The 15,006-nt window shown below is 42.8% G+C and overlaps 1 protein-coding gene across 17 annotated transcripts; it reads left to right on the top strand.

The window, feature by feature from the left end:
- Positions 1 to 3,616: 3,616 nt before the first annotated feature.
- Positions 3,617 to 12,767, top strand: LOC119276596. Of its 17 annotated transcripts, none has more exons than XR_005136669.1 (8): positions 3,617 to 5,032; positions 7,017 to 7,433; positions 7,560 to 7,686; positions 7,875 to 8,475; positions 8,684 to 8,792; positions 8,899 to 9,021; positions 9,632 to 9,728; positions 10,104 to 10,451. XR_005136669.1 is itself a non-coding variant. In XM_037557717.1 (2 exons), the coding sequence occupies exons 1-2, from the start codon at positions 3,714 to 3,716 to the stop codon at positions 12,493 to 12,495; spliced, it is 1,362 nt and encodes a 453-aa protein (XP_037413614.1). In that variant the 5' UTR covers positions 3,617 to 3,713; the 3' UTR covers positions 12,496 to 12,767. The 17 variants fall into 17 exon arrangements, 2 of the variants coding, with proteins under 2 accessions (XP_037413614.1, XP_037413613.1); XR_005136667.1 differs by having other exon boundaries at positions 9,620 to 9,728; XR_005136663.1 differs by having other exon boundaries at positions 7,875 to 8,045; positions 8,366 to 8,475; positions 8,899 to 10,451.
- The last annotated feature ends 2,239 nt before the right edge of the window (positions 12,768 to 15,006 follow it).

Here is a 15,006-nt window from a genome sequence, read left to right as displayed (position 1 = left end):
CGGCGGAGGGAGGCGCCGGAGGGCGGCGGAGGTCGCCGGCGAGGCTGCCGGAGATGGCGGCGCCGGTGAGGGGAGGCGGAGATGGTGGCGGCGGATCGGGCCTCGGGGGAGGCGAGCGGGAGGCGGGCGTGGGCCTGGTTGGCAGCGCGGGAGGAAGAGGACTAGGGTTTGCACCGAAATTTCGGAGGGGGAGGTCTATATATAGGTAGAGGGAGCTAGGAGAGTCCAAATGAGGTACGGTTTTCGCCCACACGATCGTGATCGAACGACCGAGAGCATGGAGGGGAGTTTGCTGGGTTTTGGGCCACTTTGGAAGGGGTGTTGGGCTGCACACAAAAGAGGCTTTAACGGTTACCCGGTTAACCGTTGGAGTATCAAACGACCTCCAAATGGCACGAAACTTGACATGCGGTCTACCAAGGCCGCTTGGAAAACCTCAGTCCATTCTGAGACCGTTTAACACCCGCTCACGAAAAGAGGCAAGAAGGGGACGCCGGGTGACATAGGAGTGCCGGATTGCAAAACGGACAACGGGGAAAATGCTCAGATGCATGAGACGAACACGTATGCAAATGCGATGCACATGACGACATGATATGAAATGCAGATGATGACATGGCAAAGTGCAACACGCAAGCAAATGACATGGCAAGGACATCGAATAACTGGCGGACACCTGGCGCATCGAATCCGGGGCGTTACACATACCCACAACCAAATGTCGTGCTTGCGTTTGTGCTGCCATGTAGTGTGGGGATTTGTGGGCAATCAAACAAAGTGTAGAACCTGGTTTAGATCATGTATGTAGGAGGTCCGAAATTGATCCAGGGAACAAAACCAATTACACCCAACATTGTTTTTAGGGACATTTACATTTGTGCCCCTAACTCAAACCTACTACACAGATTACCCCTAATATCAAAGCATTCTCAAATTTGCCCCCTGTGCCGTTATGTGCCCTTACAGAAATGCCCTCCGTGCCATATCCGCCCGGTCAAAGTCCTTTGACCATCAATGGGGCGTTTCCTGGACATATTTGCCCCTCTATTCACTTGTCACTTACATGCGGGTCCTACCCTAGGAAAAAGAGAATTTTTTTTGTCTTATTCACTCTCACTCACTTATAACATAAAAAACTCTCCCTCTCTCATAACCTCTCTCTCCTTGACATGTGTGCCAAGGACCCACTTGCAGTGTCCACACTAGTCCACGCGCTCCAAAGCAAGGCAAGGCTCGCCAGGTGGCCGTCGCCGATGAGGGGCGGCGTGCCTACATGTGAAGACCAAGGGGACGAGTTCGGGGTGGTTTGTCGAAGGATTTGCAGGTGGTGGTCGAGGCGGGTGGCGGCGGACTGTGACGCCATGCACGGGGAGCGCATGAGACATTCCGCGGAGGACGTCGATGCTAGCTGTCTCGGTCGAAGGCTAGATCGAGACCAAAGAGCATGGCCATGTGCCCCTCTGGCCGCCTCAATCGGGCCTGGGGCCGCCTGTAGACGACGGACGGGACTCTGATCTCCGCCATGGATGTGCTTTTGAGCTCCTAAATTCGTCCGCCCCGAGCCACCGTTGACCTCCTCGACCTCAATGCATCGTCGTTGAAATCTTGTGGACCTACTCCCCTCTTCCACTGCTCGACCCCGTTCCCGGAGCGCCCTGCCCGAAGCTGGCCGCCATGATTGACCTCGGCTAGCTCGGTCGTCTGCGCGCGCCCACCTACCTGCGAGTGACGTGCCCGTGAAGATGAATTGGTGTGCAAGGAGTGCCTCACACAACTATACTGCCCGCCTCACACTCTCCTCCCGCGACCGTCTATAGCCACGTACGGCGAGCCGTCGGCGAGCGCAGCCGGCCGGACATGCGTTTGGGGACGTGTGGACCGTTGTTGACCCTCGCAGTGAGTCCCATGGTCCACATGTCAGAGAGAGAGAGAGTGTGTTTTATTTTTATTTTTTATGCTTGTTGGGGTCCATCTATAAGTTAAAGAGAGGGGATGAGATAGTGAGTTTTTTTAACTTTGGGCAGGTCCATGTGTAAGTTATATATGCATCGAAGGGCAAATATGTCTAGAAAACGTCCTATTGATGGTCAGAGGCCTTTGACCAGACGGAAATGGCACAGAAGGACATTTTTATAAAGGCACCTAACGGGAGAGGGGGAAATTTGAACACGCTTCAAAATTATGGGTAAATCTTAGTAGTGGGTTCGAGTTAAGGGCTGAAATATAAACGATCCTTGTTTTTTTATAATAGCAGAGATAAATTGTGTTTCCTATTTGACTAACATGCCTCAAATAGTCGCCTATTGGCACATGAGCGACCGAGTTGGGCCGACCAATTTAACGCTAGATAAATTGAATGTTAGTTCCGATTTTGGAAACCTTCTACAAGGTCCCTGGATCGGTGTGTGTCCCTTTTTTGTTTCTTTTTTATTTTCTATGTTTTCAAAAAAGTTACCTTTTTTTAAAAAAATGTTTGGAATTTTTAGAAAATGCTTTTAGATTAAAAAAGCATTTTTGGGTGTGTTTTCAAATATTATTTGGAATTTACGAAATCCGCATTTTCAGAATTTGTTCACAGTAAAAAAGCATTTAAAAATTGTTTTTTAAATGATTCCATTTTTTAGAAAACCGTAACTTCATTTTTTAGAAATTTGAAAAGTTGTTCGCATTTTCAGTAGATATTTTCTTTTACAATAAAATATATTCATATTTCGAGAAAAGTTAGATTCGTTTCAAAAAGGTTGCTACAATTGACCTTTTTTAGAGAATGCAACAATGAGCTTTTTGTTTTTGAGAATGATGCAACAATGAGCTGATTGCTACAGTACCGAGCGCTACAGAGTCGGGCCGGCCCAGTCGTTGCCTCCTCTTCTGTGCGTCGAGTAGTGGGTTCGAGTTAGGGACTGAAATGTAAATGATCCTTGTTTTTATAAGAGCAGAGATAAATGGTGTTTACTAGTATTTGACTAACATGCCTCAAATAGTCGCCTATTGGCACATGAGCGACCGAGTTGGCCGACCAATTTAACGCTAGATAAATTGAATGTTGGTTCCGATTTTGGAAACCTTCTACAAGGCCCCTGATCGGTCTGTGTCCCTTTTTTGTTTCCTTTTTCTTTTCTATGTTTTCAAAAAAGTTACCTTTTTTAAAAATGTTTGGAATTTTTAGAAAATGCTTTTAGATTAAAAAAGCAGATTTTTTGTGTGTTTTCAAATATTGTTTGGAATTTACGAAATCCGTATTTTCAGAATTTGTTCACAGTAAAAACGCATTTAAAAAATTGTTTTTATATGATTCAATTTTTTTTAGAAAATTGTAAGTTCATTTTTCAGAAATTTGAAAAGTTGTTCGCGTTTTCAGTAAATATTTTCTTTTACAATAAAATATATTCATATTTCGAGAAAATTTAGATTTGTTTCAAAAAGGTTGCTACAATTGACCTTTTTTTATAGAATGCAACAATGACCTCTTGTATAGAGAATGCAACAATGAGCTTTTTGTTTTTGAGAATGATGCAACAATGAGCGCTACAGAGTCGGGCCGGCCCAGTCGTTGCCTCCTCTTCTGTGCGTCGGAGTCCCCGAGATAAAATATCGACTCGTTCAGTGTGTGCCAGCGAGCCCATCCATAGATTCATCTCTCCTCCCTGCGTTAGGGTTCCACTCCCATTCCTCCTCCGGCCGCCACCTCCGCATCGACCTCCTCGGTTGCCATGGTGATGGATGACCACCAACTCCGGCTACTCCAGATCCCTCCGCCTATCCACCCCGAGGATCCGGATTCTCCTCTCCCGGAGACCATCCTCATCGACTCCTTCGGCTACCTCAGCGACCGCACCAACGCCACCACCGCCCGTGGCCGCAGGAGCAGGACCAAGAAGAAGGGCAAGCGCATCCTGGTCACCTTCTGGCCGGCTGCCCCGCCGCGCGTCTCCTGCTTCACCGTCCACTGCCCAGATCTGAAGCCCGATGCATTCGCTGACATGCCCAAGATCTCCTATACGGAGGATGGCCTCGTCCTGCTCCGCATCACCATCTGCCCCGAGCGCCAGCACGTGTACACCAAGAACATTCGCTACTTCGTCTACCAGGCCGGCACCAAGAAGACGCCGCCGTCGGTCAAGCTCGTCCACTGTCCCCCCTACTTCAGGATCTACGACCAAGAGGTTGCCTTACTGCACTGCCACGACCAAGAGATGTTCTTCATCGCCGTGCTCCGCAGGGCCTTCATTGAGCGGGAGTACACCGACGGGCACTTTAATCTCCACCTGTACAACTCCAAGACAAAGGCATGGAGCACCAAGTTGATGCTTCTTGATTCGCCCAAGGATTTTGAGTTCCAGTCTCCCAACAAGGGGATCACCATTGGAGGGGAGCTTGGTTCAGTGGGTTGGGTCGACCTCGGGCGGGGCATTATCATCTGTGACCTTCTCCTCCTTGACAGCAACCAGAGTCTTCGCTACATCCCGCTACCTTCGCCGCTGTCGCCCGATCCGCTCATTGGTTATCCGTTGTATGTTCAGAACATCACTGTTCTCCAAGGTTACATCAAGTATTTTGAGATGCACAATAACGTCAGACCGGGCTCAGACACTGGAAGCTCCCCGATATCTCAAGGTTGGATTGCTGCAACAAAAAAATTAAAAATTTCAAGCATTGGTTCCACTTCTGATAGCAGCAACTGGGAGGAGGACTGCACTATCAGATGCCCAGATGATGTACCATTGGATAACCCTGTGTATGCCCAAATGCTACTACCTAATCTGCAGGAGCGTGGTGATGATACCAAGCCAAACCTCAAGAGAACTTGTCTAGGCTATCCTGCTCTTAGCTTGCATGACGGTGATGTTGTTTACCTTATGCACATGCCTGATACCCTTGGGGATAAGGCCTGTGTTATTGCTCTTGATATGAGGAACAAGGCTGTAAAAGGCGTGGCTAATTTTGGCGGCTCTGGAAGACCCCTGGGTCATTGTTTCACCTACTTTCCCAGTGGGATCTCCAAGCATCTGGGCATTTTCTCATCAACCAGGTAATTTCGTTAAGAGCTTTCATATCCTTTCGTAGCAAAATGATTTACAAACTGAAGTATCAGAGGTAAACCAACTTGTACTGGCAGCAGAGAGTACTTTGGGTACTTGTACTGAGTGGATGTAGATTTGTTACATCTATGCTTTTATTATGCTGTGCAAGTTAATATCACAAAAGAATGTGTTCCATCTTTCATTACAATTCTGGTTTTCATTATTTATTATTTCATTTGATCATGTGCAGCTACCAGCTAGTATTCTTTAGATCTACCTGATTTGTTGTTTCAAAATAACTACTGTATTTGTTTGAGGACGGTGAACATTGTGCCTGCATTTATCTCGCTAGCATTTACTTTTCTGTCCATAAATTCAGCACTTACTGCTTCCCTGTCACCACATTTAAATTCCGTGGTTTCTGTTTGATTAGATGTATAAAAAAGGCTTCATTCAACAGACAAAATAACAAAAGTAAAGACAGTGTCCAGCTTAACTTCACCGCATTGTTCCCTAACCAAAGTTTCTGCTTGCTTATGGTGTGTTGCACATGAATGATTTCATTAGTGCGCCATGTGCTGTATCTTGCACGCCATGTGGTGTAACTAACCCCTATTAAAAATAATTCCACAGCCATTGTTCAAACGGTGCAAATGTGCACCAAGGAAATAAAATAATCCTATAGTTGGCTTATTTGAGGGGAAAATATTGCACACCATTGGTAGGCTATCTCATACCCAGGATTCAGCTTTCATGCATTGCGTCTTTCGTGCCATACTATTTCCTGGGCCATTGTCAGAACGATAAGATGCACTATCTGCACGAATTAAGCAATGTTTTCTTTTGTTGTGCGCAGCTTTTGGTAGATAATCTTGCTTTTGTATTAAATGTTTATTTCTTTTGTGGGAACCGAAAAGTTTCCATCGCACACAAAATAAGCAAAGTGTAAGCCTAACCCAGCTGTTTTTCGCTGGACAAAATGGGCAATCCCTATGGTTGGCTTATTTGAGGGGAAATGTTGCAGTGGCTCCATGGCTCCTGTAAAAATGGCAGTACATTTAGGTCCCTGTACCTCATATTAGTTGTAATTCTAGTTTTGTTCAAAGACAAACCTTTCTTTCTATCTGTAACTACCGATTTCTAGAAATGCGCATAGTTTAGTGTAACTCCATTTTTCACCCCCTAGTTTAACAATTGGCCCATTTAGCAGAAATTCTTCCCACTTGCCCCATTTAGTAAAAGTTGTGCCAGCTTTCACCTCCTTTTAAACATTACCCATCTACTACCCCTATAAAAGAAAGAAAGAGGCAGATCCAAATAATCTCAGCCGCCTAATCACACGATCTAATGGTTCACAATCTCTCTGTGTTTAACGCTAGCAAGCCACTAACCCGTCGACTGATAGTAGATGCCTCTTCGTTAAAGAAAACTACTCCGCACGAACGAACCACGATCTCTATCCTGCTTCTCCTGTGTAACCTCCGCCCTCTCCTCCTGTGCACGGTGCGCCGCCCGCTCCTTGCCCAGCGGATGCGCCGGCACGGGTTGCTGCCGCCGCTCTAATCGCCCGTCGCTGCCCGCTCCAGTCGGCCTCTGCCGCCGCCCGCTCCTTCTGTGTTGCCCAGTGGACGCGCCAGCACGGGCTACCACCGCCACTCGCCGATCCTCCACTCCGCCGCCGCTCAAATTGCCCGTCACCCCCCGCTCCAGTCGGCCTCTGCCGCCGACCCTCCGCTCCTCCGCCGTCGCCGCTGAACTCTGCTTCCGTCGCGGCTGACTCTGATCCCCCACTTCGACGGTGGCCACCTATACGGTGAGGCCCTCGCCATCAAGCCGACTAACTTTCACCATGTATCTCTCTGATCCTCTAAGTTGATGCTTGTGATTCTGTTCTCTCAGTATCTCACGAGGTCCAGTATATTTTTTTCAGTGTAGTGTTGCTTCACATTTGATATTTTCAGTGTAGTGCTGATACACGCTTCACTTAACCAGGAGATATTTGCCAGTGGCGATCTACAACCGGCCAGCCGTATCACGGTTCATGTTTTTGTTGGTTCGGAGTGCCCTTTCCACTGGAATTTATTGTGATGAATCGATCTGGCCATATCCTGACTGAACATAAAAAGTCTGATGTATCAAACTGGCCACATCCTTTTACACTTATTGATTGATATAAGTAATCTTCTTTGCAATTTGCTGTACAAATCAATCTAGCTGAGTTTTGTAGTTGATCCCATTAAGTGTAATATTAATCTTAGAAGGTCTTTGACTAATTTTAGAGTTGAGTTTAAGATCCCTAAGAGGTTTCCAACAGCAAACAGATTTAGGTGCTGTAGTGATTGGTCAATGTTGCTATGTCAGAAGTGCTTTCGGTTATAGCAACATGCACGTACCAGTGGTTGGAAACAGGTATATGGATTGATTTTTGGGAGATTTGCATGCATGAAGAACCTTGCTACATAAGCTTTCGGCCATGACACACATATATATTCTGACAAATTTCTTCTCCGTTGAACTATTTATGTCCTCTTGCAGATGGTAATCATCTTAACTATGAGCAAGTAGGTCGGAACTATGAGCAAGTAGGTCACGTTTAAGATCTCAAGGATTCAGTGATGTTGGATCTAATAGTTGGACTTCACCGCCTTCTCAATTTATATAGGTATTGCACCAATTATAAATTTTAAGTTAGTTCAACTGATAATTTGGTACTGCAGTCAAAGCAGATAATGACTAGGAATTGCTAATTTTACCTCTGAAGCAAAGTTAGGTTCATATGTTCTCCGAGCAGCATACTATGCGGCCTTTCATCCCCACATTGGTCTTTTTAATCTATGTATTTGGATGAAGGTGAGCACTGTTGCTTGCTGACTCACACAGCAGGAATTAGGCGGGTTGTGGCGAACGAGGAACCAAGAGGGGCGGAAACTGTAGCTATACAACTGCGGAATTGATCAATACGAGCATGCTTTGTGTAGCCAGGGAGAGCGCCGAGGGTGCTGGTCTGTGGCACCAGAAGAGGTGAACTCTCAACGAGATACTAATCAATGGTGAAGTATTTAGATCAGTTCTACAACCAACTCATGTGCTTATAACTGTAGCTTTTGTTCAAACCTCAGTTGTAGGTAAGCTACATTGCCAAGTGCAAATCCTCATCTTACTACAGTTTTCAACTTTTCATTGATTTTCTATTTTGGATTGTATTTCCATTTTGGGCCCCATTTTTGACTGTAGCTTTTGTTCTGACCCCACTTGTACGCAATGTAATTTGCAGCCATGATGCTACATTGCCAATATTTTAGAAAACTGTAATTTGCTGCCATGATGTTACGCACGTGCAGGTCTATGGTAGTGGTACGAATTTGGGGGTACATCTCCTCGCACTCAGGTGGAAAAAATTCCTCGCCCTCAAGTCCAACTAATTCAGGACCTGCATCTCTGATATACCGTGGTGAGTCATGCTTACTCTCAATCTCCCCATTACTTTCCATTCCATTTCTTGGATGAAAGGAATGCTGGTTTAATTTAACATGTTGTTCAAACTCAGAAGCACTTGATGTGCTCTTGCTGATATATACAAGAAATACCGGACCTTGATGAAAATCATAGTACACTTCATTCACAATTTAAATTCTTAGCCTATCTATCATCATGTCCAGGTTGGTTCCTTCCTCGATGCCTTCTCTCTTGACAATCGATGAAATACACAACTAGCTTGCACATATTTAAGAAGCACGTACAGTTTCATTGTGTAAAAAATAGTAGCAGGTGAGTTTTTATTCAAAGAAGTCTCCACCAGTCGACCTACATATATATACATGCCTAAATGATCTCTTTGTTTGTAAACACTTCAATATTTTGGTACTTTCCATAGGTGGGTATTTTAGCAGTTCAGCTATCTGAAAGAGAAAATGAGTTGCTTCAGCAGAAAACCGAGGTCATGACATTAGCCACTTCACTGAAACCGGTCAGTTCATCACTTCATCTTTGTTCGTTGGTAAGATCTGTATTCTGTTGACCTTTGTAAACACATTTTAGTATCATTATCCATTCAGTGTTCTGTTTACAGTGTACTATTAAATGCCATTTTCCATGTGTATTTTTGTTGATTGCTGTTGGATTTGGAGGCAAACTAATTTCCTCCTAAAGTATGAATTATCTGCCATGTGTATGACTTTGAAATCTTCAGTTTGAAATTATGAAAGTTTGTTCCGCTCTTACATTAAGCAAGTGTCTAGAGGAAGTTTTGCTTTTGTTTAGGCTCGAGAAACAAACTATCACGCAGTATTGTGAATTTGAAATGGTGCTCTTCTCTTCCAAAAATGCATAGCAAAATTTCAGGGACCTGCAGATAGTTTCTTGAGTAACAAAATTTAGGAGGCCTGACTAATTTTATTATGATAGTTCAGACATGCTGCCAATGAAATTCACCCTTTACAGAAAACAGCAAGTTGTTTACTCATGTGTTGTTCTGTTATTAGACTGTAGGGATAAGTTACCTTTTAGTTTTTACTACACCAAGGTTAAAGCTTTGTTTTCTTTTCATAGCTGCGCCATTTTCTTCTACAATTTACAGATATTCTTTTTTTTTTGAGAGTACGCCAAAGGCATACTTTTATAGAAGAGAGAAAATACAATGTACAAGAAGCCTCGAAATGGATGCGAACATCCACTCTCGACCACACCCCAGTACAACCAAAGCAGGTGTACTCTAAACACCCCATTACAGATAATTATTTACAGATGTTCTCATAGATTTGGGATGTAACAATGGTTAACCTGCTCTTCATGTTTTTTGATAATTGCTTTGACCATCTGTTAATTAGGCATTACTATGTATCCGGCTTTTTCTAAGATATCTTTTATGCCATCATGGCACTGAACCATGAGTGAAGCAATGATGTAAACAACTCTGGGGTATAACCATTTGGCTGCTGGACTAAACATTACATATTTAGTAACTATTTCAAAACACAAAATTTCATGATGAAAAAATCAGCTTGTCCATTTTCTTTTATGGCTTGACTCTGTTCAATCTTACAGAGAAAGGGACTGTTTTCTTCTTTTGTGACATGACAGGAAGCAAGGTCATGTGTAAGACGGAGGAGGAAACTGATTTGGCTCTTCATCACGTTGAGACTGTTGCAGCCATGGGTGATGTGTCAATTTCTATGATGGGACAAAGGGTAGAATCAGGATGATATGGCTAAGAAAATAGTAGCAAATAAGTGACTACTAGGGTGTCCGTACTAGCAACATAAGTTACATAAATTTATTGATCTTGAACTAATTTGCACATTCTCTATTTATCCGTAATTTAGTTTTGCTTCCATCCGAAAAACATTATAAATCAGTAATAAAGATATGTACGGATGAAAAACTATGTAAATATTAGACAACTATTTATTAACAATTATTTGATGTCGATTGAGACGTGCGTTGCACGTACATGTTTACTAGTTCTGTAAGGAGGGCCGAGTCATCAGGTCTATGTGGCTTGCCATATCAGAAGCATATTTAATCTCCGACTACCTTCTCAGGTCCTCGTCCGCACCGTTGTGCGGCAACTGTTGCAGCCACAATGTTCCCACCATTTGCTAGCGAGACACAGCTAAATGCCAGAGCTAGCTAGCGCATAATAGTGCACTAGTAGTAGTACACTTATATCATCTTCAGCAAACTACTCCCTATTCCCAAGAAATTGCACGTATAGGGAGAGTTGAGGCAAAAAACCTGCTTCAACAGTCTCCCTAAACCCAAAAAATTATCTCCTCAGATAGTGGAGAGTTGCAACCCTCCCCATAAATTTTCAATGCTTGCCATGTCAGTGCGCCGCCTCCATTGACCGCCGCGCCACTGGACCACTGCCGTCTGCTGGAACACCACCGCTGCCGCCGGACTTCCGTGCTGCCGTCGCTGGACATCCGCGCCGCCGCCACCTGCCACCGCAGCCTTGCCGAAAAGATGCAAATGAGAGAGGAAAAAAAATGACCCACTGGCAGGCGTGGCCCATTTGTTAGGGAGAGTTGTATTGGGACAAAATCGGCAATCACTATGGTTGGCTTATTTGAGGGGAAATATTGCAGTGGATCCGTGGCCCCTGTAAAAATTGCAGTACATTTAGGGTCTCCCTCTTCTTCATATTAGTTGTCATTCTAGTTTTGTCCAAAGTCAAACCTTTCTTTCTATCTTTAATAACTACCGGTTTCTAGAAATGCGTATAGTTTAGTGTGAATTCCATTTTTCAACCCCTAGTTTAACAATTGGCCCATTTAGCAGAAATTCTTCGCACTTATCCCATTTAGTAAAAGTTGTGTCAGCTTTCACCCCCTTTTAAACTTGACCCATTCTGTAAGGTTGCACCGAGTTATCAGCTCTACGTGGCTTGCAATATCAGAAACATATTTTGCCCTGGCATATTTAATATCCGACTACCTTCTCAGGTCCTCATCTGCACCTTTGTGGCACAACTGTTGCTGCCACAATGTTCTCACCTTCTGCTAGCCAGACAGAATTAAACACGAGAGCTAGCCAGAGCATAATAGGGCACTAGTAGCAGTAGTCCACTTAAGTAGAGTATTTTGGTTGTATTTTTCGTAATTATTGTTTTTGTTCTAGTACTAGTACGTAGCATAAAATTTCTGTGTGCCATGCATGTACAGGACAAGCGTGCATGCGCTAGCTTCTCTCTTCAGGTTTCAGCCAAGCGATCGATGAAGCAAGGACAGTAGCTACAACAAAGATCGTAGTAGAAGCAGCTAGGATTGTTGAAGTCGCGCATGGCCATGTAGACCTGATGAACGAGTCCTACCAAATAGAACTGAATAAACTGGCAAATGTTTCACTAAATGGGAAATGTTAACTGGTGAATGCGTTCAGTACTGTCCCTATATTTGTACCATTGTCAGATATTAGAGTTAGACTAAAGAGAGTAAACAGGAGGAATTCCTATTAAATGGGGTAATTGCTGTCACAAATGTTAGACTATGGATAAAAAGTGAAATTCACTCTATAGTTCAAGATTATAAGATTTATATTATTAGATTCACCATGACAATTATGCTCAGTCATTATACTGTACAAATTTCTAGGAATTGATGGCTAAAGATAGAAATGTTTGACTTGGGACAAATCTAGAATTTGAAACACAGGGAGTTGCATGGAATGGAAGAGAACTTGCAAGTTCCTGAATCTGAGTGTTGTATGACAAGAATACTCAATACAGTCAGAAAGAGATAGTGCGAACAAAATTGCTAATGTTAGTACTCCTTTGATGAAGAGCAGAGCGGTTGTTGGAATTTTAATTTAATTGGATAATAATTTGTTTATGGGTCTTCTGCTTTTTATAGTCAATGTTTAGATGATTTAACCTCTGCAAGTAGATATTTCATATCATCTAACAGAATTTTTTTACTCTCGTTTATACAGGCAAATATCGAATGCTGCTGAAACAAGTATGGATGGCAAGTAAGAAGCTTGTTACCGAAATTTGAGTTGAAATTGTTCGAAGGCACGGTCAAAGCCCGGGTACAAAGAAAGCTTAAGAAGTCTTTTCTACCTCATCCATGATGCGTATGATTTGTTGCATTGCCAATGGACTTGTATTACTAAAAATCTTCTGCATTGTATCGACTATGTTTGTTGGCCGTGTGTGTCGACTACTTTGTATGCTAGCCATGTGAGGTCTATATATATATATAGACTCGCTAAACTAAGCCTAAATTCAATCTTTTTTATCAATAATTTCCTAGTGGTAACTGGATGTAGTTGATAACTAATTTTAGTGAAGCCTTTTACGTCCGGCGGTGCGTGCGCTGGTTTATCTGGCTCCATGGTCGTGCGCTGTTCGTCCAGCAGTGAAACATTACTGCTCGTATCTTGCTCTAATAGTCCGGACATCTTCAAAGTCGACTCTCAAATCACTTGCATATGTCTGGACATTCGAAGCCATTCAACATGAGCCTGTATTGGTCCGCTTGACGGTTTGGACCCTCAAATCAATGACATTTTTTTCCCAAATTCGATGAACTTTTTTCAAAATCAGTGAACCTTTTTCAGAAGGATTTTTTTTCAAATTCAGTAAACTTTTTCCTAAATTTGATGATATTTTTTCAAATTCAATGAAGTTTTTTTCAAATCGTTGACTCCCCCCCACCATATTTTATGATTTTTTTCAAACTCGGTGAACTTTTTTCCAAAACCTTTTTCTGAAATTTGATGAACGTTTTCATAATCAGTTAACATTTTTGAATTCACGAAAATTTCCGATTTTTGCAAACTAAAATCATTTTTTCTCTTGAAAAAATCAACGTTCAAATGGTGAACCGTTGACCTTTTTCTTTTTAGTGAGGTGAACAGTTGACCAGACAACCGTAAAACGAGCGCACAACGAGCGGGCGGCCGCCCAACCCGTGTAACCGGGTCGGCCCAAACCAAGCTGCGTCCGCCAGCTCCTGGATGAGACGCCTGCAACGAGTGCGGCGTTTTTGCTTCCGAGCTCATCTGCATCTACCCTAACGAAAAAAAAAAATCAAAATAAATATTAAAATTTTTCAAAAAATTCAATTTTTTTGTGTGGTAGATAAGTTTATACGTGAGGCGCGTTCCAAGTTTCAACTCATTTGGACATCTGAGAAACTCTCAGCAAAAAAGACAAATTCAGGCTCTGTAAAAAAATATTACTGTTCACATACTGTTCTGACCCAATTTGTTTTGTTTGCTGAGAGCTGCGCAGATGTCCAAATAAGTTGAAATTTGGAGCAAACCTCACGCATAAAATTATCTATCACACAAAAAAATTATTATTTTTGAACTTTTTAGTATTTATTTTGTTTTTTTCTGACCGGGTGCAGATGAGCCTCGGCACCGAATTGGGTTTTCGGCCTGCAACACCCTATTCGATAGGTAATCCGCCGTTGAGTAAACCTCGTTCCTCTTTATTCGACAACAATCATGGGGGTACATCAAGCCACATATGTCTACCAAGATCTAGATGTAAGGAAAACTTTGCTAAACTATCAGCTTCAAAGTTTCTACGTCTACTCTAAAAAATAAAGTGCAAGAATTAGGCTAGGGATTTATGAAAAATAACACTTTGTTTTTTGGGTTATATTGGGCTGACGGGCCATATTATCCTTGTTCTTTCCTGTCGACTCTTCTTTTTTCCGCAAAGGTCCTTGGGAGCTCCTAGTCAGCGCCTTTGGCGCCAACTAGGGGTTTCGGCGCCCACGTCAGGCACACTCTTAGGCCCTGCTCAAGCAATTGTGTTTGTGTGGTCACGTCCCTTCGAGGTTGCTCGCTTCGGGTGCTGACTGGTCGCGGTTGATCTTTCAACGGTTGACTGGTTGAATTTAGAAAAAAAGAAAATAATAATAATAATCACAAAAAATCCGTGATTAAAAAATGTACATGAATTTTTTTATAATGTTCACAAAATTTGAAAAGCTTCAACAAATCTGAAAAAGTTCACCGAATTAGAAAAAATCAATTCAATTCAAAAAAAATTCATCGGATTTGAAAAAAAGTTCATTTTTTTTTCGGGGTGAAAAAAAGTTCATTGATTAAAGAAACCCACCCGAAATTAAAATTTTTATCTAATTTGCGAAAAGTTCACCGATTTTGAAAAAAGTTAGTAGTTTTTCTAAAACATGAATTTAAAAAAGGAAAAAAGAAAAAGAAAACTCGAATAAAGCCGCCACGAAAATGACTAGCAAATCGGTAAAAAGTATGATTGGGAAGCTTGTGTAAGCTTCCCAATACCGGTGGATTCTCGCGATTGAAGAGAGAGATAAAACAAAGAAAAAAAAGCCTTAGAAAGCACTAGTCCTTCGATGGCCTAAGGTTACCGTCGTTTTCTTCGAAGCAGCTAGTTGCGAGTTCGAAGTCCGGTGCTGCATTATTTTTTTGAACACTTACAATAGAAGAAAAAATAATTGGAAATGGGTTGAGCCCAACTAACGCGCCTCTAGGCGCCCAACTAACC

Source organism: Triticum dicoccoides, chromosome 3B (genome assembly GCF_002162155.2).
Source record: "Triticum dicoccoides isolate Atlit2015 ecotype Zavitan chromosome 3B, WEW_v2.0, whole genome shotgun sequence".
In the NCBI taxonomy this organism is placed as follows: domain Eukaryota; kingdom Viridiplantae; phylum Streptophyta; class Magnoliopsida; order Poales; family Poaceae; genus Triticum; species Triticum dicoccoides.
The sequence above is the reverse complement of the archived record's forward strand: the minus strand, read 5'-3'. Positions and strand labels throughout refer to the sequence as shown.

Excerpts from the sequence above, each read along its gene's own strand:
- LOC119276596 (XM_037557716.1), top strand. The coding sequence starts at position 3,714 with ATGGTGATGGATGACCACCAACTCCGGCTACTCCAGATCCCTCCGCCT. Across the intron at positions 5,033-11,686 it reads GGCATTTTCTCATCAACCAG|GACAAGCGTGCATGCGCTAG; the intron begins GTAATTTCGTTA and ends ATGCATGTACAG.